General features: G+C 45.2%; 2 protein-coding genes across 4 annotated transcripts in view; one reads left to right on the top strand and one right to left on the bottom strand.

The window, feature by feature from the left end:
* Positions 1-1,969: 1,969 nt before the first annotated feature.
* LOC116424943 (uncharacterized) lies at positions 1,970-4,119 on the top strand. The gene is made up of 2 exons (XM_031972014.2): positions 1,970-3,535; positions 3,607-4,119. Exons 1-2 carry the CDS (start codon positions 1,970-1,972, stop codon positions 4,117-4,119), a joined length of 2,079 nt encoding a protein of 692 aa, XP_031827874.2.
* A 292-nt stretch (positions 4,120-4,411) lies between these two features.
* LOC116424940 (serine/threonine-protein phosphatase 4 regulatory subunit 1) overlaps positions 4,412-24,859 on the bottom strand; it is a 150,835-nt gene continuing 130,387 nt past the window's right edge. For all 3 annotated transcript variants that reach the window (XM_076368890.1, XM_076368891.1, XM_076368892.1), the window contains 9 exons: positions 19,461-19,573; positions 13,313-13,455; positions 12,948-13,085; positions 8,463-8,633; positions 7,857-8,140; positions 7,554-7,740; positions 6,555-7,373; positions 6,113-6,383; positions 4,412-6,023 (listed from right to left, as the gene is read on the bottom strand). In XM_076368890.1, the coding sequence (XP_076225005.1) occupies positions 5,857-6,023; positions 6,113-6,383; positions 6,555-7,373; positions 7,554-7,740; positions 7,857-8,140; positions 8,463-8,633; positions 12,948-13,085; positions 13,313-13,455; positions 19,461-19,573 (2,293 nt within the window). In that variant the 3' untranslated portion in view covers positions 4,412-5,856. The remainder of the gene's footprint in view (positions 6,024-6,112; positions 6,384-6,554; positions 7,374-7,553; positions 7,741-7,856; positions 8,141-8,462; positions 8,634-12,947; positions 13,086-13,312; positions 13,456-19,460; positions 19,574-24,859) is intronic.

Genomic DNA, 24,859 nt, shown 5'->3' with positions numbered 1-24,859 from the left:
CGTAGTTATAAGCGAAATGTCACAATATGTAAAATGTAACATAGCGTTGTCCTTGGCCCGGACACTAACATGTGCGACGATGTATGTATAAATACGAGACGCTGTAGAATTGTAAAAAAAAACAAGAAGGATTGAAGCGTTTCCACAGCGGCGATGTTGTAATTAATGTTAATTAAGTTGCTACCGCAGATCGGTGCTGAGAAAGTGTCGTGACCAGATTTCATCCTGTTGCTTACTGTTTGTAATTCGTTTCGTGATTTTCTATGATTGTCAAAAGCACAGTTATCGCGATTCACGAAAAGGCAGAGCTGTTCCCTGATTTGTGTGATTCGTTGAAGGTTGCCTTTATCGATAATTGCCTTTCCGAGAAGATTTTGGAATAATAGTTTGTCCTTGCTTGTTATAAACACTGACGATGATTGTAATGCATCAATCAAATTTCACGGAAACATTTTTCGGACATTGTTTCGCTGCAGTATACCTTTAATTCTCGCAGTTATCGATAATGGTGACAGTATTCATGATTGTATTTAAATGTTAATGTAAATGTAAATGTAGTACTATAAAGTGTACATATATAATACTCCAAAGTGTAAAAAAATGGATATATTTTATTACCGTGTACATAATATTGTATGAAGCGTTTCTTCTGCGCGTTAGATGAATTCGTACTACGCGCGATAAAGTCAATTACTGCTATGAACGTAGCCGTTGCTCGATGGCATTGCACTTTTTGCAATTAAGAAATTGTACAGTGAATAAAGACAAATTTGACTCTTACATTCTGTCTTTCAATTCTTCGCCCAATAAAAAGTATGATTTAACCAATTGCACTCGAAACTTTTTGATTGGAAATATTCAACGTTTTCTGACGAGATATAGATAATTAACGATAATAAAGATAATTCACAGATAAGTTAAGCAACAAAGTTATTTTATTTAAATATTTCATACAGCAATACATCGTTTAATTTAAAATGCTAATTATTCGACGTGATAGTTTTGCTGTATCAAATCAAGTGGCGACTGAGAGTCATCTCTGGAATGCAAAAGGTTAACCTTTTGTCTATCGTTGTAGTGTTCAATTGTTTAGACAACATAACATTCTTTAGCAATAAAACAACAAAGTATAACTTATATTTATTCAAATATACCTTTATTGTTTAAACCATTTAAATTGTAATCAAATTGAAAGGCATGTCTTTAGGAAAGTAATTTTTTACTCTATCATTAAGAATAAAAAATGCAAAGTTTCCAAATTACAAAAAATAGATTTTTACAAAATAAAATTCAATATTTATTATTACATTTTTATTAATTGGAAAAGAGATCAAACTATTATCCCAATCTTTATTATCGACAAACTGAATTACCGAAACAATCAGGAATACCGACACTAACGACGGAGGATAAAATAGATCGGATCACTGACGAGAGATAGGGTGGATTAAACATCTTATAGATCTTCGTGCCCAATGGTTTAAAAAATATAATATTGAGGCAAGAACATAAAAAAGAACACGTTTCTTATTTATTTATTTGTATTTATTTGCACTCTGTTGGTAAGGTTGTAAATGATGCTGGAATGATAAAGGGATGCAGACCGTCCGTGTCGTTTACAATGTTACCAACAGAGTGTAAGAAAGTACAAACAAATAATTAAAAAACATATTTTTGTGGCTTGAATATTAAATTTTTCTACATGATGTAGTGTCTAATATCCCTAACAAAAAGCAATTGTTGCAATGAAACGGAAATGTCTGAATATGCCTGATAATTGGTTCGATATATTATACTGGAAACGATGTTCACGAAATCGTACGAGCAAGAGATGTAAAAGCTCTAAGTAACAATTACTCGAATGAATTATTTTAATAATTAATCCCTGCTGAACATTAACCTGCAATGAAGTAATGTACAAACTACTTATGAATGACGTAACGTAAATCAACGTGAAACAACACGTGTGATGCGGAAAGTTTCGATTTGCTCAGGTGTTTGGGTGCTCATAATCCTTTTGTTAGTTGCTTCTGTTACCATAACCATAAAAGATAACGTTATCAGTAGCATTCGTAATGACGAACAACTGCGTTCTATTAACTATCACATAGTACCGATTTCTGCATCATTCAAAGCAAAAGGTACTGCTGACATTTTTAAGAACACAAGAACAATACCCAAAAAGGATCTGAAGAATACAATAACTCAAAATCCTTTCACAAATTATTCTATCGATGATACTTACAACAACGAGAGGAATTTACTTAGCCATTATGACACATCATCAAAATTTCCAGAAGCATACGATCCAGAAGTTCCCATCGATTATTTATGGAAGCGAAGGACTTTGTGTACTGCTTCTGACAACGAACATCACCCAATAGATACGTCATCGAATAATATAGAAAAAACTAGGACCCTATTAGATTACAATGGCCCAGATTTCATGAACATCATCGAAGATCTAGATTCGTTAAAGCCACATGTTCGGGTGAAAAGAACAGATCCGAATTTGGATTTTCCTATCAGTGATCAACAAAATTATTTGAAAGACTTGGCTGATTCATTTCCTAGAAATTGGTACGAGTCTATAGATGAAAATTACGACGACGACACGTCGTTCGATGCGAAACGAGAAATCAATTCGCGGGAATATTACGCGAACAATCGTCCCAAAGGAGCAAGTATTCGAGCAATTGAAACGGAGGGAATATTCGATAACGAGAAAACATTCGACAAATTAAGAGAATCGTACATGAACGATGAGAATCAAAGAAAACCGTCAAGTTTGGCCATTGCCGATTTAAAAGCGGACTTGTTGCGTTTCAAAAGGAGGGCGAGAAACGACCGTCGCGAGGGAAGCTCTAAATCAAAAAAGAAAAAGAAACACGCGAGTAAAAAGCACGACGATTCGAAAGGAGGTTCTACGCGATCGCGAAAGAACATTCGGTCGAAGAGCACGAATCGCCAGAGATCGGTTCGCGAGAGAAAAAACAGCGAAACGAAAGACGACGATAAATCACGCGCAAGATTGTCAAAGCTAGCATCCGCGACAAATAACGAGAACAATTTTCGCCATAGATCCGTAAGTCCGATGAAATCGGTTGATAATGAGTCCAAGAGAGATCGTGAATCGCGTGATGTGTTGTCGACACACACTGCTTTGAAAACTATTGCCGGAAATAATGAAGATACCGGTAGATTTCAACTTTCGCTGATTTCTCATGGAAGAAGTTTCGAAGCTAGTCCAGAATCGAACGACGATTTGAATACATTGACAATGAAAAACGGAAACTCACCCCCAACGAGGGACGAGAGCAAAATACGTTTGAAAAGGGATAGGAATGCGGCCTCGAAACACGGTTTCTTCAACAAAGAAGATGAACTGCAATATTATCAAAATATCCAAGAATTTGAAAAGGACAAGGACTGCGCTGCCGAAGATGACGATCCGACGAATTACAAGGCAGAGAATAATCGGGCTGCTCGGTCTATCGAGGAAGTGAAGGATCTAGCGAAGAGGCTGGTGACCAAAGTAGGTAATAGCGATATGATTTGACCGATCAGTCTTCACATTTGTTCCTTTAGCATTGAATTTTGATTAAGGTGGACGAACTTGAAAATTACTTGAGCTTCGATGAGGCTGAAATGGCCGAGAGGGGAGAGAAGATCGAAACACGTGCAATCGACGACTTATGCTCGAACGTTACGTCTGCTTGTGCTGATTTTAAAGGAACGTCTGAAGTCGTGCGTAGATGTATTCCGACGTCCACGGCGAAGATTATGGTTAATAAAAAAGTGGGAAAGAGTGAGTCGAAGGAGCATAAACGAGATAAGGGATCGAATGGAAATTTGGCGGTGAAAAAGCGATCATCGAAAGAGCGTGTCGCGAAGACTATACCTGGTGCATCGAAAAACGTTCGTAGGCAGTCTGAGAAATTCTCGCGTAAATGGGGTAAGTGGACAGACTGGAGTAGCTGTAGTGTCACCTGTGGCAAAGGACGCCAAATCAGGTGGCGATACTGTTTACATGATTGTACTACCGCTGAGACTGAGATGGAGGAAAAAAGTTGTCAACTGCCAGCCTGTCCACCTGGAAAATTCCTCGGTATATTCTAAGCTTTCTGATAATAATTTAGGCCACACTCAAATGTCGTGAAGTATAGCGACTACACGTACGTTCCTTTATTACTATTTAAGTATACCCCAAGGTTGTAATTTTATATAACGATATTTAGATTTATAACGCGCGTTTTGATGTATAAAAATGAAAAACGCAAAATATCCCTAAATAAAGGTACTTGATCTCGCACTTGTAGCATGTTGTGGTATATTCTTGGAGTTTCTGTTTGACATCTTGGAAGTGAAGAAAGCTTCGGGATGGCTGATGCAGGCATTAAATACAGTCAAGTTAAATCAAATCGCCTGTATTTTTTTGTATCGTTTCATTACCAAATACACAATATATTATACAGAATATTATAAACAAAACTTCTTTCTTGCTTTCTTCGCACGTATTCATAAGTAACGAATGTTCATTGCTTGTAAGAAGTTCACAGCAGCTTATTTTCACAAACAGTCGAATCTCAACACGACAATCTGCTCTTAGTCAACGATCGTCACAAAATATTAACGATTACGGAGACGTTTGAACCCGTTACTCACGAATATTCTTGTAGTATCAACATACGCTATCAGTCATTTCACAAAATGTACAAATTTTGTTCAATTTAACGGATACTCTGTTTCCTCTTGTCTACAGTCTGCTCTTGTCTAAAGTTCGCATGTATTTATACACTCGTAGAAATCTCATTATTATACACATGTTGGTTTATTTAACAGCGGTGTTGTATTGTTTATCGTTGCTTATAAACTAACATTTTCTTTAATTGTAAAAACGGTGATTCGCACACGTTTGTATAGTAACATTCGACGAGTCGCCGAGAATTTTCGAAATGTTCACGAACTCCAATTCATTAGACATTTGGAGGTCGGCAAGCATCCACGCCCGCATTACTTAAACGTTTACATATCTACATGAGAAACGGTACACATTCGTTCATGTAATCGCGCGTAAACAAAATCACAGTAATATAACACGATTACCAATGATATTCGATACATCGTGTAACGGAGGTTTCCTTTCGTTCTGACCTTTTTTTCAGTATTATAGATTTCAGTTCACACTCGGCTATAGGTTCTTATACGCTGCGGCGTTCCTAGGCGTAAAAGGATCAAACCGTTTAACGGCGACGTTGGTGTAAGTGAACGGGACGCAGCACGAAAACACGCGAGACACAAAGTTAAAAAAGTAAAAAAAATAAAACGAGTTGTTTCTTTTGTTCCTCTTCTTATCGTTTAACTTGTGAGTTACTTCTCTGCCGATTGCACCACGACTTTCTGGGATACTCTGTATATCACGGCGCCGAGGAGTACGTACCTATGATCATTTACCAAAGAACAAGAGAACTCGTCGATGGCGGGATCTCCGATTAGTTATATCCGGCTTAATTAGTTATATCGTCCAAGGGACCACTTACATGTACAAATTGATCACAATGGTGAACGCATACATACCCGCGAATACTAAACATGCATACAGTTAACTCCTTTCAGAACACGCGCACACACACTCTCTTACGTAGCTGCGTTAATGTCTTTTGACCGTTGATACTTAGAGTCTAAAGGGCGCAGAAAACGTCGGTCCCTTGGTCGTTGACAACAATAAATCGCACTTTATTCCCTTTGTCTATGTAGATGCACTAAATGGTACATTTTCCTTCTGTTCTGTTCCGTTCCTGTTCGTTTAAAGTTGAGCTCATTTTTACATGGTACTTTTTGGTTCGTCTGTATTTGTTAAAACAGTATGTTCCTAGATGGTTCCGTTTTACTATCCGACAGTATATCAAGCGTGGGACTCTCCTCGCCGCCAACTAATATTCGAACGTCTCTATCTGGATCTGAACGCATTTCTCGGAGCCTTTCTTCGATTTTTTCTGCCTCCTTTCTGTCTAACCAATCCGCTGAAAAATAAATCACGCGATTTAACGCATACTCTCCGTTTTAAAATCAACTTAACCCTAGGTTCAAGATATTAGCAACGGATACTTACGTCCCACGGGAATGTTCTTTAAAGTTTTCGCTACGGCCAATCTCACGTTCGGTACTTTATCCGATGACAGCTTTAACAGAAGCGGTAGCAATTCCAGCGAGAACTTGGTGCCAGTGATCGCATTGCTGGATATCAACTGGCCGCATAGGAACGCGAATGTCTGACGCCTGATCCACTTCTGCGCATACACGCCCAGGGAACACCTTAGTTCTTGGAACAACATTGGTGCCGGTCGTTTGTGCAACGACAGATATGCCACGATCTTCGTTACCTGCGTACAAATTTTCTCGTTACGTCAACATTTGAACAAACGAAAGGTTCTTTTAATGGTGACATCGTGACTACTCAAATTTCTGAATTTCTATAGCTCAATCCAACAAAGTCAACCTTACAGTAATCTACATTTTACACGATACAAAAAGCGAAACACATGGAATCGTACCAAGGAAAGCGCAACATGCCTCACGGCAGCGACCTTGTCGCTAAGAAGCTGAAAGGACAACGGCACGATGTGACGCTCCACGTCGTACGGTTTGAACAACGTCACTGCTTCGAGCAGCTGCGTGGCCAACTCTTCTCGAAATCTCCAGTTCCATTCGTTGTCGGTCGTGAGGAATTCCTTGAGGATTGGCAGATACTGATAACGATCTTGAGATTGGAGGAGGTGCAAAAAAGTCGCGAGATTCTTCAGAATGCCTATTCTGACCTCGTCCAAATCTTTGATGAATCCGTAATGGATGGGCAAGAGTTCGTCGGACGTGAGGTCTTCGCCCAAGATGGCGGCGATTTCGTGGATACCGGAAGCGACTGTGCGCCTAACCTTCCACTGCTCCGCCATCGCTAAACATTGATAAGCTTCCTTCAAGTAAGGCCACTTTTCCTTGCCCAACGTGAGGACGACTGCGGGAAAGCTGAAAGCACAGTGATGTGGGATGTCCGCGCCCGTGTCCAAACACTGTTTCAGATCGGCCATCCATAAAAACGAATCGATCAAATGCTGAGGGACGATCTCTTGCTCGTGGAAGTTAATCGAGTCGAAGTCTCCCGCCTCGCATTTATCCTCGTTGAAGAAGTCGTTTAACGTGGACGTTTTGTTCGAATTTTTGTTCGCCGATTTCCGATTGTTGTTACTCTGTACCGTGGATCTCTTCGCAGCTTCGACCAGCTCGTCATCGGGCGGGCAGTCCGGCGCTATGTAATAGTATAAAAAGGAATTGTACTTTTCCGGGTCGTCCATTTTCATATTATAGTACTTCTGTATCTGCAACGAAAGGAAAATGAACAGGTGTTACAAAAACGAAGTAAAGATTCGCTCGTGAGAGGAATCGTTTGCTCGGATTTTTATCGGACCATTCAACGAATATGATTATCATTAATCGAGTATGTTGAACAAATTCGAGTTCTAATGAAAGAATTCGCGTAAAACGCGATTGAATCGTACTTTCCACTTGCACGCTTTCATCGTGGAAATGTCATCTTCCTGTGACTCGTCCTCCTCCTCGTAAATTGGTTTTTCTATTATCACAGACGAATTGAAGTTTTCCTTAGAACTATTTTCCTCCGCGTCGACAGTGTGGCTTTGTATTCGGCAGGTCATGGGGAAGATGTCCTCGTACGTGTACTTTATACTGAAAACATCGATTCATCATTGATACCGTTCGCAGAGTGAAAATCGAAACAATGGAACATGTATGGAAAAAGGGGAACTAATAGGATAGAGAAAGAAAAAGACGGTTGTTCGTACCTGAAACCGCTATCCTGTTGTCTGGTGAACTCTAGCTCGCCCTGTTCGTTGTAGGTGATGTCGGTGAACTGTTCCGCGAACGTGGATATGAATGGTCCCAAAATCTGAAAGGCGGTCACTCGCACCCATTTCGATTCGTCGTTCAAATGCATGGCCAAGAGGTCTGCCAGCAGGAATCGCCGGTGCTGACGAGTCACGCAGCAAGAGAATGGCATCATCACGTCCACGCACGCTTTTCGGATGCCCCATATTTTCTCGCAACTCAGGTCTATGTAGATCGGCAACTACGGAACAATGAATTTAATTATAGTTTCAATTAAACAGAGCCTGGTACGATTTGACTCCGACAAAACTAACATCTAGCATTCGCGATTTAACACTGGAACTAATGCTTTTATGATTCTCGTATTCGCTCGAATGAAAAATGGCCAATTACCTTTCGTTCGGTAACCGACGCTACAAGTTTTTCCGTTAAATCGACGGACAAACAAGTTACAAATGATAATTACAGCAATAACGGGGCTAATCGTTTCGAACGAGTTGACGGTGCAACGCGGCGCGGATGACACCAAACGACATCTCAGTAAACGTTTTACGCGTACTCACCAGTTCTCTGAACAGCGCGTTTCTGCTGACGACGACGCAAAGCTCCGGGAACCGCAGAATGGTAATCTTTCTAATGAAAACATCCTCGTCTTTGCAGAGGGTGATGTATCTGTCCAGAAAAAGCTCTTCCGTCGCCTCTTTGCCGATCAGCCGCGCTATCTTGATCATCAGCTGCAGATCGGACACAAGCAAACGATACACAGCTGAAGCCAATGCGAAACATCGAATACGCGTGCGATAGCAAGATAAGAAAAAGGAACGGAACAGAAGAAAAGAGAACGAACAAGCGAGAGAATAGCACGTGGTCGCGCCGCGTGTGTCTCCCACGTGTCGCGCACCATTTCGTACACGCGCCGCACACGCGATACACGTTATCAGGGAATCGCTGTCCCGTTTTCCTCGGCTCTTTCTTCTCGTTTTCGAAATTACACTCCCGTGCCCCCTCTTTCCATCTCGCCGGCCGGGTGTGGCGCATGATCGTGCGTTAACGAAGATATAAATCGCGCCGTTCCGCTCATCAAAGCTGGCTGTGATACGAGTCCAAGTCACCACATCACAACCACTCTGATGGGAGGAACAGTCGAATTCGCGTCGCTGGACACCTGGAAAAAATTAACAAGGGAACGAATCCCGGACAAAATCGCATCGAACCGAATCGAGTCGAGCAGCCAGCATCCTGTGCTCGACTTGCATCGCATCTTCGTGTTTGATCGATCGGGTTGCGAGAACACAGAGCCGGTAGGATGGATCGATTGCCTCCACGGATTTTCGAGGACTTTCTTAACGCCCGCATGCGCGGCCCTGCTCATCGAAATCAGTGGGTCATTGTTCAACGATGAAATTAATTGTTCACGGACGGGGAACGGGGGTAGACGTGAATCATCGTGTTACGAGAACGTGGCTATACGCAGCGCCGATGGAAAGTTCGATCACATTTTTATGTTCGTCGCGTCGTCTAACGCTTTGCGCTCCTTTGCGGAGGCGGACTTTTCGCTTCAAATAACTCTAACGTTCGTTCTTTTACTCGGATAGTCGACAGATTTCAAAGAACGAGAGAATTCAATGGTGACCGCGTTCGTTCTGACATTTATTTATGCATTTTCTGCCGATTCAAGTACTGACCTTTACGTTCTATCACTGTTTTATAGTGTGTCCTGTAATATTAGCTCAGCTTTTCGCGTTATAAAATAGAATCGTATATTTCGAATTTCCTAGAAACTCGACGAGAGCTCGCGTTAAGAGGAATCGCGTATGAGTCGACGTGCTCGATAATGTCCATTGTGGATCCGCAGAATCCGTAAGAGGGAGTCGGTCGACCCTGAGAAACACAGAGCCGCAAACCTTTCCCGAAAGCGGAAACTGCGCGAGGACTCGCTCTGCTCTCGCCGTATCGGGTGGGCGATCGAAAGTGTTCTTCTTGGAAATCTCTCGGCGAGGAACGTACGCGTAATCTATTAAAGATGGATCGACGATGATCCGAACGCGGTGACAGCAAAAACTATTAATTCGATCTTGGTCGAAGCATCACCTCGCATTTGTAAGCGTCGCATCGAAAGCAAACGAGTCCGTCAGCCAACTCTGTAGCTGCTGGAAAAGTTTCTCGACTTTCACTCCTCGAGATCGATACTTCAGCAATTTTCGAAACGAAGTCGCAAACTTTTCCCGACACCGATTTACACGACGTCTTAGGAGTATCACTTCGTAGCATCAATCCGTAAAGTTGTTATCGGAAAAGAAAATGATTTTACAAATTCCGTGTAGCTTACAGTTCAAGAATTTGTAATCGAGACCCTGTATTAACCAGTTTGCAGCCTTCGACGAGTATACTCGTCATGAGAAAATGGCAAGTTTCTATGTTATGACGAGGGACAACTCTAATTTCTTATACTACACCTTACGTTTCGCGACATATTTTAGGCACACACTTTTCGAAACGGTCGCAACAGCTAAGTGTTTAATGAAAATAATATATATATATCGAAATACAACAGAAGCGCTGACGAGATTCACACGAATATCACGTATCCTTACAATATATTATCCTCTTCCCTTAATCTTGAGTTTAGAACCACCATCAGCCTGAATAATACCCCACACATGATATTCCCAAACGAAGAATGAACCGAGATCTACGACGACGTGATCGAAAAAGGGCGCGCCGGGCGGAGTCGGGGTTGAAGTCGTCGAACGCATCGCGGCGCAGCGCTCATCAAAGCTGGCTGTGATATGATCGCTCGTGTATCAGCATATCACAGCCACTTTGTGAGCGATGCACCGGCGCCGCTTTCCTCTATCCGCCGTTTCGGCGGAAGCAATCCTGAAAGACATCCGCGCGTATATCCGCGAATACAACATCCTTCCTGCCTTCCCCCCCCATTTTTCCAGGATCCGTAGGCGCGCGGAGACGCGAGCGTCGCAAAAAACGGCGATCCAAATCGTCAAAAATGGCTGTGATATGAAATCTAGAAAAGCAACACGCCACAACCAATTTGACGATTGGATCGCGTTCCTCTCCTCTTCCTCGGCGAGCCAATTTCCGTTGGTCTAGGAGAGTTCCGCGGCGATTGGACTGGTTTTCTTCCCGACGATGGCGGAAACGCATGCGACGACGCCGTGAAAACGATATTCATTGTGGTTCCTGTTCCGCATCGCTCTCTCCTTCCTCTCTTCTCCTTTCCCTCTGCCCCACCTTTCCTTTCCACGAGGCGGGCGCGGGCGATTATTAATTAAGCAGGCACTAAGTGCACTTGATGACGGCACACGGAACACACGCTTCCCCGACGATCGATTCTGCGGGCCAAGCTCATCAAAATGGCTGTGATATGACTCGAAACATTCCACAACCAATTTGATGTATCGGACCGCAAAAGGTATTTTCATTTCGGTGCTCGATGCAACGTTTCCGTCGCCTATCTCTCTCCCCCCTCCCCCCTCTCGCTCTTTCTCTCCTTCCGCTCTTCGTCACGTCCAGCTCGCGGATCTCGGCTCTCTCGTTTCCATGCTCCCTCAATTCCGAGGGATTTTGGCTTCCCGGACTCTCCGGTAATTATTTCCACGTCCCTCTTCTCCCCTCTTCACTCCTTTTATTTGTATATATTTTTTTTTCTGTTCGTCGAGTTCCTCCGGTGAGTGGCGCGGCGAGGACGGACACAATTTTGCTCATCAAAGCTGGCTGTGATAGTCGATCTCTATGACAAACCAACTTTGATGGTAAAAGCATGTCCCTTGTCGTGAATCTTCCTGATCTTCTCCCCCGTAAGGGTATCTCCTGTTCCCCGTCTAACTCGTTCTGACACGCCGTCGCCCGCTTCTCCGCCGACATTTTCGCGGCATTCTCGCGCCGTCGACCAGTTTTTCACGGTACGACGGGCCCCCGCTAACTAATTTTTCCTCTCGAATCGCTCGGGAGCGTCGATGCGCAACGGACGCCGGATGAAAGACAAGATAGTGAGACGCGATAGCGTGAGAACATCTCACTACCCATGTCTTTCAGGCGGAATCCGTCCAAGAATGGGAAACTCGATACAATTGCGTTACGTCTCTTTATGTTTTCAAGATACTTAGATATACAAACGTTCATAATTGAAAATTACCGCTTAAAAGTGTCCGATAACGTAACTACTGCAAGCGATAAACTCATCTTTCTGTGATTTAAAACGAAAGTAACAACAAAGAAAATGAACAACATGTTATAAAACGATTAATTCGCGAGATATTCGTCTCCTTTATCCCTCTGCGAACCCGCGAGCTATCAAATATTTTTAAGCAATAATTTACCTATTAGCAATGTAATGCGAAAAATAGTATCGCTCGAGCAGAGCCGGACGAATCAAGAATTCGTGGCGCGAAAACGTTACGGCGTTTTCTCTCGAAGTTTTTCTATTTGCGCGACTTCCTACATACGCGCACGTTCATTAGCCGACACGTCCAGAGTCTCGAGGAGACTTCGTAATAATCGCGGTATCAATGGGAACGTTGAATCGCGCGAACGAAAAAATAATATTGGAGGTGTTTCCCCGTCATTCTGTTCTGCTAACAGCTTCAACCCGGAAATCGGTTGCGACGCGATAAACACGAGGGGGGAGGAGATTACGGTATCTCTTCGGGATTGTTCGAAGGTTCTGTCGCCGCACGGAAGGAACGTGTCTAAACGGTACACGTTTTACAGACGGTTTATAATCCACACATTATAAACAGCACCTTTACGATTACCTATTTCGCGATCTTGTGCAAATCGGAAGGTTCTTTACCGTAAAAAAAGAATGTTCGATGTACAAGATGCGAGAAGAATATGAAAAAGCGAAAGATTAACAGTCTCCTTTAATCCACTCCCGGTAGTCGTCGGAATATTACAGTTACAAAATCATCGAAGTATTTCAGAAAACGGCACACGCGTAACAAGAGACGTGTTAACGTAGAAAAACAAGAGGAAAGAAATGAGAAAGCAAAGAATCAAGAAATGAAAACAGAAAAATGGAAACTTACGGCGATGCCCCAGTTAAGGAAATGGATGGACCTACAGTGGACGTCGATAACGGGGCAGATTTTGACCTCGATCGCGTTGTTGTCTAGAAGTCCCCTCTTTATTAGCACCAACACCGCTTCCTCGGCCGTGAGTCGTACCTGGCCATCGGGGGGAAAAAGGGAATTGGTCAATGGGACCTATAACTCTCGGCCGGCTTTTACGGTACTTCTTCGCCAGTGGAAACGATCCACCGCGGTTCCCCGGGGCCGGGAAGGCTGCCGAAAATCTTTCTGGATCGCCGGCTCCGAGATCACCGGCGAGATCGTTATCCGGGCAGAGACATGGCCGGGCCACGGCCCGTGTAACGAATACACAAATTATTCACCTGACTGTCCGAGTCCTGCAGGTATTTTATAACGAAGTTCAGCAGATGATCGTGGAAAACGTCGCCGAATAAATGCGGCGCCTCCTGGCAGATCGTCGCCACCTGTGGCACCTCTTTCACAAGACTGGACTGTATCCGGATATCTGGAATCACAAAGAAACCTCGATCTTCGGGTCCAATTTACAAGAATTATTAATTACGGTACACTCAGACCTGTCGCTGTAAATGCAAAGTATATCGGTAATTATGCCGGCTTGGCGATAATCGTGTGTAAATGCCGACCGTCGATCACGGTGTAGATTCTATTGGAAAGAATATTTTCAAATTAATGCTATTCGAATTTCATGGGTGAACGATCGAAATTCAGTCCGGCTGCTGAAGTATGGATTTCACGCGCTTCGTTGCACTTACGATGGACTTCTAAGACCACGCTGTCCGTGGATTTTATACAATTTATCTCGATCGTTTTTCTACATCGTCAATTACGTGCGATCACTGGCAATTTTCCGCGATTTTACGACGAACAATGGTCGACGGAATACCCGCGAGAGACCCGTGAATGCGAGGAGCCACTCGAATGGAGCCATAAGGTGAAAACTGTCGGCGTTCTAACAAGGAATCCGATCGTTTCTTTGCAACTCACGATCGAGAGGCCCCATTCGTGCGTCGAAAGCGAGAAAAACAGGAGGGCACGGGGCCGTGGAGGGGGGAGGGCGGTTCTCGTTTCTCGGTGTTTCCTTGACCTTGCCTCGTTTTTATTTCCGACCGAAACGGCGGGTAGCCGCTTTTCGTGGAAATACCTGAATGAAAAAGGGCGTCGCAAGCTGGCGCCCCTGCTGATTAGGAGAACTCGCACCTTCGGGCCTCGACACTCATAAAGAACCAGGATTTCTCGTGGGTCATTAGGGAAACGGCCCATCGGTCGACTACTTAACCGGACAGGTGCGGCATGGACCCGGTCGAGGACCACGTTGCGGAAATTACGTGTTTCCGGGCTCGAAATTTTCATTGCGACCCCACAAAGCAGTCGCAGTAATATTTAGAAGAACCAAGAAACAAAAAGAACTCTCACATACCAAAAGAACGGATCACCCTCTCTCGCTCGCCGCTTTATCTGCCAACAAGCGAGCAGTTTGGACGGACCACATGGCCATCTTCGGTGTCCACTCCAGGAACGTTTCACCCGCAAACCGAACACCTCCATCCCGCTAGTCGCGGAAAATGGAAAAGCTAACATTCCCGAACGCGTAACTCGACGTTACCTAACCGAACGCGACGATTCCGGGTAACGGGAACGCGGGAAAACTGGTGACGCCGACTCACGTGGCGTCGGAGTGCTTCGAGATTCAGTGAAGTACTGCGAAATGAAGAAATTCCAGTCGCCGCCCCGAGGGAACACTCGCGACTGTCGCGAACGCGAGGGAAATGCAGGCGACACTTTCGACGACGACGGAAAATCGGATTCCCGCTTGAAATTGTTAGGACACAATCGAGCGGAGGACACCGAAACGAAGGAGCTCGTCACCAGCGGAGAGCGTGGGTGCGACTGAGGGACGATGATTTCTCGGTCGCGGGAAACGCATCTTCCCGGTTCGTCGGACTTTTCCAGCTGCGTGGAATGGAGGGGGTAGAGCGGCCGGAAAGGGTAGGGGGGCCTGCCGACAAAACGGGGCTCGTCCCTTTTCGGCTGCTTTCGCGCGCCCTTCGTGGGCCCCACGGCCGAAGCACGTGCTCGCTTTTCCCTCCTCTACTTCCCTGCACCCCGCCGCCCTTAGAGCAGCGTTTCCCGTTTCGTTGGGACTTCCATGATCCGTTCTTCCTCCGTTTCCTACGTCGGTTCCCGCTCTCCCCCCTGTGTCGCTTCCCTTCCCTCCTCGAGGCGAGATGAAGAAACCCCGCACACGCCGCTCATCGTCTCTGTCGTTCGTTCCCTCCCCCACCCTTTTTCCCGGACGCAGCCCCCGGTGTCCATTAATCACGCACCGAGTCTTATCTTCTCCGCCTACTCCCGTCTTTGCGCGCCTTCTGTCCCGGACAAGATCCCGCCAAAAATATCCCGCTGCGCTCCTTCAGGATTAAGCGTCACCGATTATTTTCCTGGTATTTTCTTCGTCCCCCTCACGCTGCTTTTCGTTCACCTTCGACAGGCCTGCCGCTCGGTGACGTGTGTTTAGCGACGCTCATCTTTTCCTTCTCCCTTCGGGGCGTTTTTCGGAATCGATGTATTCCGCACTGAGAATTTTCGGAGCACCGAGTGTGCTGGAAGTAATTCAATTTGAGGGGCTTCGAAGAGACGAACCGAGTTACATCGCTGGATTACATAAGTAATTAATCTCGTTAAAAAGCTGGCTGTTCCTCGAATTCGTCGTTACGACAGGAACGTAATATTGTCCAATAATTAGAAGAGGTAATGGGCAGTAGGAGATTCTAAGAGGGTTTACTACGACATTCGAAATCTGGGACCCCGTGACTGGAACGATTACTCGATTGAAGACGATATATGCGGGCACTATTTCGTAGAATCATCGACAGATCTGCAACAAACTCCAAAGCAGTTCCTAAAAAATTTTTGCTCTATTCCAACCAAATATCACAACATTTTATATTGTACGAAATATATCAGAAGAAGATTGAATCTACGAAACTCCATCGACCGAATGTCGCAAGCTGCGTTTCTTCATCCTTCCCAACAAAAAGGGAAACGCACCCGCGTCGAATCGTCACACCGGGCTTCCGAATATCCTTCTGCACATGGCAAAGAAAAGTCGAAAGGAAGAAAGGCGGGTGGTGGCAGTCGTCTGAAGAGTCAACGCAACTGGCGTCCTCGCCGTCGAAGGGAAAAGGGCGCGCACCGCGACCCTCTTTCGTAGGAAACCGGCGTATCCAAAAATACGTGAACGCGTGGTGAAAAGCGCGCGTGTGTCGCGTGCCCCGAGTCCTGAATTCTCCGGTTGCATCCCCGTTCCCCTGTCCCGCACGCCCCTCGCTGAGATGCGTTTCGATCTATCCAGGGAAAAACACCGATGGCGGCACGTGTTCCGTTGGCAAGATGTTTCCATGTGGATAATGCCCCCAAAAATAGCCGGCCGGTGTGGCACTCGCCCGGATCATGGACGATCGGGGTGCACCACCTTTTAGCTCGACAGTTGCATCCCTCTAAAGACGCGCGATGCCTTACAGGAAGCGCTCTCTAAACACCGAAAGACGTAGGACAAACATTTTGTAGGTTGCTGCACTGGAAAATGTCGATCAAAGTTCCCCAATTACGCTATTCCGTAAATTTCCGTGGATTTCTGAATCGACGAGAGATAAATGATAAATATTGTTAATCGCGTGGGAAAGTGATCGTGCTGCGACAAATAGTAAAATTCTGTGAAGCCTGTAAAATTCGATCCTCAATATTTCACGCGACATCGTTCCGTTTTTGATTTCTTTCGATTTCTGGTTGATAACTTGAAAACATTCAATTGAATTTTATCGGGAAAGATTGTAACGCCGAAACGCCAAAGAAAAAGAGGAATCCGAAATTTTTCAATCGCAGCGTCTCGATTCAGTATTATTAATCACGCGGCGTTGTTCTGTATCTTTTCAACTTATCGCGGTTCCATTGCATACAATTATCATAACGTAACGCATTAATATTTCCGCCGTGGCAGTATCAACAGCGTACAAAACTGAAATCCGAATTTATGGGCACGACCTAATATTTTCACCCTACCAGGCCGCCAATGGTCGGAGCCGGTTAGTTCACGACGGTGAACGATCGATGGCGTTTATTTGCAATTCGTACGATTCCCTTTTGTGGCCACGGCCTCCCGTATTAAGAGCGGGAAAATAAAGGGGACACGGTGGTTGTTGTCTCGCAGGACCGTGGAGGCGGAGGGACAGAGAGAAGCGCGGGCAGACCGCAGCGGCGCAAGGTCTTAAAGTATTTTCGAAGACTCCTGAAAAGAAAGGAGCCATTAGTGGGATGAAAACGCAGTGGCGCGTCGTTCGCCACGTTTCCCCGAAGCGGACCAGGTAAAAAGAAAACGTTTTTCGCGGAAGGATCGCTCTCACCACGGACCCCTCGGTCCCGCGCCACCGACGATGCAGCTTTTTCAAAGGTTCGGCGACCACGAGGGCGACGTTTCACGTTAGATACTCATCGACAGAACTTTGTTGGATGACCTTTGAACACGATTTTCCAGTTCTGCGAAACACGACCGACACCGACGCATCTCTTTTCCCTCTGTCTCCCCGACTTCCGCGAACGGCAGCCTCACGATTTTTCAAACGGCTCACGCGTCTCTATGCAAACGTTCAGGTTAATTGTTAACGAAGAATTCGGGCCCTCTCCCGGAAACGATGAATACCGCTCGTCAACAGCCGACAGCGTGTTCTTTAATTAAACATTGAATGGGCAAGAAAGGAAGCAGCCGTGAATAAATATTCTATATCAAAGGTACTTTCTTATAATTAAACGGAGCAATGTATATTTATGAGTTCTAGGAGACCGCGGCGACATTTACCTAACGACTCGATGGGTTCCTGTCGTTTGAAACTATTAGCTCGGCGAGGAAACCTTTGTAACCGTTGCATTGTAATGACAATTATTAAATATTGTTGGTATCGTTATCACTGAAGAGTATGATTCGACTTCGAAGGATTGCAGCTCATCTGGAGTTAATGAAATTACCCTACCGATTGTAGTATTTAACCTTCTAAGTTTTAAGAGATTCTTGAAACTTTCGAGCGGCTTCGTGACTACCGAGAAGTTTTTATATAACGTGACCTTTTCGTTGCGCGCTTAAGAGTCTATTTTATTTTGAATTCCTCCGAGTGGGGCGGATGAAAAAGTAAACGGTGTTACGCGAGTTCGTATAAATACTTCGGAACATACACGGAAGCCACGAGAGACTTCCGGCGAGGCACGTGCTGCACCGGAAGCGGAGACAATCTTATCGTCACCTCGTGGAGCAACAGCCTAGTCTGCAACCCCGACCGGCTTCATCATTTACCCCTCCGTAACACGGACGTTCTGTCTTCGCTCAAGGACCGAGTTCTGTCCTATCCCTCCCTATTTTTAAACATCTTCCGCTTACGCGTTTCTCGTTCGGGGGAAATAGAACCAAATGGGCGGAAAAACAAATGGCGAGCCGCCTAAAAAGGAATTTTCCCCGGAAATTGCTTCCCGGACGAATTTTTAAGCAGAAAGGCAAGGTGAAGCGAACGTTCCGTGTCAGAAGATGCGAAAAAGAAACCTTACAATATTCAACGTTTAATTCGAATTCTCTAGAATGACTGCAGTCTTTGGAAAATCTTAATGTGCAATGGAAAACATTTATCGGAATTGTTTCTATTTGGGGAACGATGAAGGTGTGGTACGATTAAGAATGGTGCAACGATCGATGGTTCAAGTGTCGTGGCAACGTGCAATTTATCAGTCTTCTCGTTGCCGGCATAACTGAGATTTTGTGCAAACCGGAGACTTGTGAAGTAATAGGCGAGAAACATCGTTTTAATTTGTATTTGCCGATCATTTCAAGTTTCTTACATCTTAAAATACTATTTTGCAGAAAAGAGTTCAGTTTCATATACTTAAACTGACCGTGCATTTCTTTCTATGCGCATTCATTAATGTTAAAATTATTTACAAGTTGTGATTATAAGTGCATTTTGTGCTAGTTAGAAGTAATGGGAAACGCAAATGGGACAATAAGCGTAAATTAAAGCTGCGACTTACAATACAAAGCATGCGTGCACGGTGTACAAAGGATTTGGCTCAGAAGTATTTCCAACCCTTTCGAATCACGCGTTTTGAAACAAAAAAATTCTTGCCAGCTACACAATAAATGTAGGTTACAGTGTTTGAAATTATAGACGTGCTGATGCTTAAAAATCGGTGAATTACATGAAGCTTTTCAAAATGAAATAAAAAAACCAGCTAAAGCGTTTCCCAGATATTTGGTAAAGTAATATCATTTTTGAGAAATTATATACATGGAACTGTCAAAGAATTAAACTGCTGAATAAACGATGCGAAAGAAATATAAAATGTTAGAGGATGCTGTAGAAATGAACAAACGCACGAAATCATTCGTTTTTCTAAGCATCAAACAATTGCTCAAAGAGATGAAATATTTTACAACGTAACTGTAGAACTTACCGGTACCTTCGACGATTTTCTGTACCGACTGCATGATCTCGTCGACGTTAATGCTCGTTTCATTGTTAATGGCAGTACGAAATATTGTCAACAGTATCTTCCCGATATTTTGTCTGTAACAAACAATAATAAAACCTGGTTAGCAAAGTAATATATGATTACAAATGAAATTATCATTGTCTCCGTCCCCAATGTGCTCAAATGCAGAGTGATTCGCTCAAACCTCGCGAAACAAGATCGCAATCGGTAATTGAGCGCAAAGAATACAAAAACGGATGATCACGAATTTACGAGGCGATGCTCTTTCCATGGATCTCGTGGCAAATAAATCCAAGAATGTGGAGCCGCGATATTACCCGAAAGACGCATCTTGAAAAAGTGTAAAGCGAGGAACGCAGCGTAGCGAAAGACGAAAGTTGAGTTGGTATGGAGGAAGTGGGGAAGGTTTACCCAAGGAAAATTACATTTTCTCGGCGGAATCGCCGCGAATGCAAATACCAGAGCGGGACGATAATTAACGGCGACCGTAAGAGAACGCGGGAGTGGGCAGAAGTAGTCGAGGATAGAACTTTTAACAAGGAGCGCGGCGAGGATCGGTCGCGCGCGCCCTCGAAATTCCGGAGATCGGCGAACTTCCGTCCCAACCGGCCGGTTTTCCTAGCTAATTTCGCGCTGAAGTTCCAGCCAGGGTCCAAGAAGAAGAACAGAAAGAAGGAGAAGAAGTTCTCCGCGCCGGACTTCGTCGAATCCTAACGATCGGGCGGAACGTGCGAGCGCAATCAGGTCTAGCCGAGGATACTCGAAAGGGAGCGGGCGTCAGTGGTTGTCAGTCGGCCATCGAGGCGGCAGGCTGCCGGCTTCGAACGTAGGCAGCGGTCCTCGAGGAATCGACCACGAAGAACAGTAAAAAAAGAAACGGAACAATAAAAAGAAAAAGGCCGTTTGGCCTCGCGAAGACTTCCCTCCCCACCTCTGTCGCGCGTTCAGTATGGTGGTGGTAAGGCTACCCTCTCCAGACTATGGTGCGTGAACGGATGGATACGCTACGATCAACTTCGGAGGGAGGGGGATGAAGAGAGTCGGCAGGCTACGACGAGCCTCGTCGTATCGGGGATACACACCGGTGTGTGGCATGGAGAGGAAGAGAGACCCGAAGAGAGAAAGAGAGACGGAAAGACACACGGAGAATGGGATGAGTGGACGGGCAAGCGAGCGGGCGGAGGAGTGAGGGGAGGGGAGAGGCGAGGCAGCGGTGGGGGGCAGAACTGGCACCAACGGAAGATCGTTTGCGGTACCCCACCAGAAGTTTACCAGACGATCGCCGGTGGGGGTAGGCCGTTCTCCAAAGTCGTTGGAGAACGGGCAGAGGGATGGTACCGCCCGTGAACGCCTACTGTGCCGGCGCAAACATGGCCGCCGCCGGCGGCATCGTCGACGACGGTCGCAAGACCACGAGGACCGACGACGACACCGCGCCGCTCCCGTATCTCCGACGCGCTTTTCTTCGACGACGACTTTAGCTGATGGAATCGAGCGATGGATCTTGATCAAATACATGCGCTTGGGTTCCGCGAACAGGATGCGGCTTCGAGAGCCGCCGATGGGAAGACGCTGGGCGAAAAGCACACCCCTCGCGGCGGGCCAAAATTGAAGTCGAGCCCGGGTAACTTCGCGGCGGTGCGCATGTTCGTGCTTCAGGATGGCTCGTAAGATCGATAGGGAAGACGGCGGTTTCGTGACCGGCGGGCTTCCGCGGGCGGTGGTTTCGATTTTAGGGGAAAGTCGATTTGCCGGGGGGATTGCTCGGAATAATGGAACTCCGGGACTGCGGCACCGCTAGGGGTGTTTACGGCCGACTTCAGCCCTTAACTTTCTCTCGCTCCGATTTCGCATCGTATCTCTTTGCTGGACGATCCAGGGAACGTATTCGACGTTCATCGATACGAAACACCGCTGTCTCGAAGAAAAATGTATCGGCACAATTTCGGGCGAAACCTTGGATGGCATGTCGCTTCGACTCGAGGATTGACGCTTCCGAAGTTTCTAGTTTTCCGTGAAGTTGTCATCTTCCTGGTAAAAATGAATTGATAACGAAGCTCCCCTTGGAACGGCTCCAACGTGTTTTCAGTTCGAAATAGTCCGCTAATTAATCAAATTGATCGGGCCGCGTAAAAATCCTCGATATTGGACCACGTCGAGGTTGGTCCCGTTCTCATTATCGATATTAAAGCCGTGGCTCCATTAATGGAGTCGCCAGTTATTTCGACAATAACGGGCTACGTTTTACGAGATCACGTAACTGCGGTGCGCCTCTCGCAGCCCGAACAGCCGTGAACGAGCTCCGAAATTTCATTAGCCCTTGGACGAGCCACAGACGGAAGTGGGAAATAGTCGAGTCGAACTCTTTACGAGTGAACATGAAAACGCCGGAAAATCTACGCAGAAGATATATCGCGTCTTCGGCGTCGCGTGCAGGCTCCACGGATACATTGTATTCGAGTCGCGTGTGCGCATCACGTATCCCGGTTCAACGAGGAAAAGTGGATTTGCCGGTCGTTTCCGTGGACCTAATGCCGCGACGAGGAGACAGAAAGCGATAAAAGTGGATATCGTTGACGGAATATCCTTGACTTGTCGCCGCAAAAGCTGTTCCCGGCACCAAGTAGCTTATTACTCGAATGGCCGCCATCATTAATTAACGCGATGAAGAGCTTTGGGTTAAATGAAAGGAGAGCATCTTTGTATGTTACAAGGGACAATTGAAAGGATTTTCGAAAGCTTTCGCGCCTACTTTTCGATCAGAATAAATCTATTATACGATGAAATAAGTGATATTCGTTAAAATTCAGGTTTTATTCGCGGAAGGATGATCGTCAATTTTTCAAATTTAGGTATAAAGAATATTTTCTGCTCCACGAGAAATCGTGAACACTCGATGTTCTATCTTAAATCAACTCAACTAAGATAATGCCGAGTAATTCATTGCAATAAAGCCGAAACGATGATGCCATGAATGAACGTAACATAGTGATAAATACGTGTTCGCTGTGACCCTTAACCCCCCTAACGCGCGAACTTCGATTGCCGCTCTATAAGAGCATTAAAATATTTCTATCAGAAAATTCGAACTCCGCGATTCGTAAGAAATTCTACGGTATAATTACGGTGTTTTCATTGAAAGTATTTATACTGTACAACAGACTGCTATACGTAGAACTTTTAATTACTTTAAGACGTAGAGCAACGTACACGCCTCCGGCAATATTACAGCAGCTATTACAACAATAAGGATGCGTTAACAGGAAAATTAATATCTCGAAACATTTAATTCAATTTCGGTAAGAAAAGTTAGAGCAAAATTCTCTTCCATAAAAGTTTACAAACATTAATCGATCTTATTATTATTATTACTCATGCATCGTTCCTTCACTTTTACAAAGAAAAATATCTTACTCGTTTAAGAGTGATACGGTGGCAGTGATTGTATCGAGGTTGTATAATTCCCATCGATCATCAATTGTACGAAGCCAATACCCGCTGGTTCGCAGAATAAACGCAGCCACGATCGACCACGGTACATCGTTCGACAAAGTTTACCGCGGCAGGGACAAGTTGACTGCGCTTTCCAGCTACCGGAAGCCAGCTGTTATCTCAAGAAGCAAGCCGGCACCGAACGACAAAGGCTCGTCTCGACCTCGTCTTTGACACGAACGACCTACATTCAACGTGTGGAGGCGATGGCAGAATCGGTGGCGCGCATTGAACACGCGGTCCCGTGTTTTTCGAAAAATCACGAAGAATAAGCTGGGAAAACGCAAGTCACCTGGAACGGTGACTAATATCAACACTGGAGGGTTACCAAAACCACTCCTCAGTGTATTTTCTATAATGACCTGAAAATTATTATTTACTAATTTGTCAACATCTACCTCGGAAGTCATTTACTACCGAAGTCTTTTAATGATCGCTCAGCAATAAAAGAAGGAAAGGGAACGAGTCCTTGTTACGCGTCAATACCACCCAAATATAATAAACATTACGCAAATACGCCCGTCCACAGAATTCCTGAATGCGATACCCCTAAAGCCGCGAACAATGAAATTCTTACGACGGGTCAAACTGTCCTGGCATTCAACGGCCGCGGAGGTTAATACGCACCGGAAACCGAATAAATTGCCGTTTCCACCCCCTTTGGCGTGCCTGTCATCGTCGCGCGACCGATCGTTTGTCTGGCAATTTTTCTCAAGGAGGCGAATTCACCGGGACAAGATATATTCCCATGGGTCCCAAAAGCCGCCCCTTCGACGTATCTCCTAGTCCGACCCTTAGGGCCCGTTCTATTGGGAAGAAGGTAGCCGACAACAGGCTGGAAGCCAGTCGAAACTTGCGCCTAGGTACCGGCTTCCACGTACGGGACTTTCCACGTTGCTCTTCTTCACACGGTTCTTCCCCACCCCTTGGATTTGTTCGGCCACCCCATTTATACAGGTCTCGGCTTCCGGAATCCTCCCTTCCTCTTTCGACTCGGCCACTGTTTCATCGCAACGCGAATTACGTTAAACGAATCGACTCGAACGAGAAGCTCAAGAGGGACAACAGGATACGAAGCTCACCAGGAAAATTCCCTATAGTCATGGTACTGAAAGCCGATACAGGTTTAGCGCGCGGCTTCGATACTCCTTTCGAGAAAACTTCATCCCGCAGAAGCCGCAAAAGGAAATCGGCAACAGGCCGAAGCCTCGCAAGCTCTTGATTCTTGGAACCGTTTATCGCTGGGGTGAACGATCAGTATTTTTTTCCCTCTTGAGGTTTAATGTAATGGGAAACTTGTGAACGATTAAAGAAAACTCGATAAGTAAGTTACCTTTGGAAGAAATATAAACGAAAAATTCATTTGTACCGTTAACATTCGAAGGACTATCGATCTTCGCGTAATCATGACACGTGGAAGAAAATAAAATAAAAGGAGAAGTATCTCTTTTTATTGTTACTACAAAGAATCTTCTGATCGTCGAGATAAATTTTATAAATGAATTTTTATAAAACAATCCACGAAACTAGAAATCTGTACGAAGATCCGCAGCCAGCAATCTCAAAGAAGCTTGGGGTGTAGCGTACGCATCGACTCACCCTCGTGAATTCAAGAATAGAACCTTTCCTCTAAATAGATGAAGATTATCTTGCGCCGGTTGGGGGAAAAGCTGGAAAATTCGTGACGACGAGGGACACGGGAAATCTGGTCCCGGCGCTCCGTAATTTAGGGGAGCCACGGCTGGCCAGGTGCGCGCGTCTCGTCAGATGCGGATAACGGGAGGACAGACGTAGAAAAATGACGGGAAAAGAAACAAAAAAATGGGAAAAAAAGGAAAGGGACAAAATTTGTTCGCAGTCTGTATATG

This window comes from Nomia melanderi, chromosome 7 (assembly GCF_051020985.1).
Source record: "Nomia melanderi isolate GNS246 chromosome 7, iyNomMela1, whole genome shotgun sequence".
In the NCBI taxonomy this organism is placed as follows: Eukaryota; Metazoa; Arthropoda; class Insecta; order Hymenoptera; family Halictidae; genus Nomia; species Nomia melanderi.
This window is presented reverse-complemented; position numbering and strand designations above follow the sequence as displayed.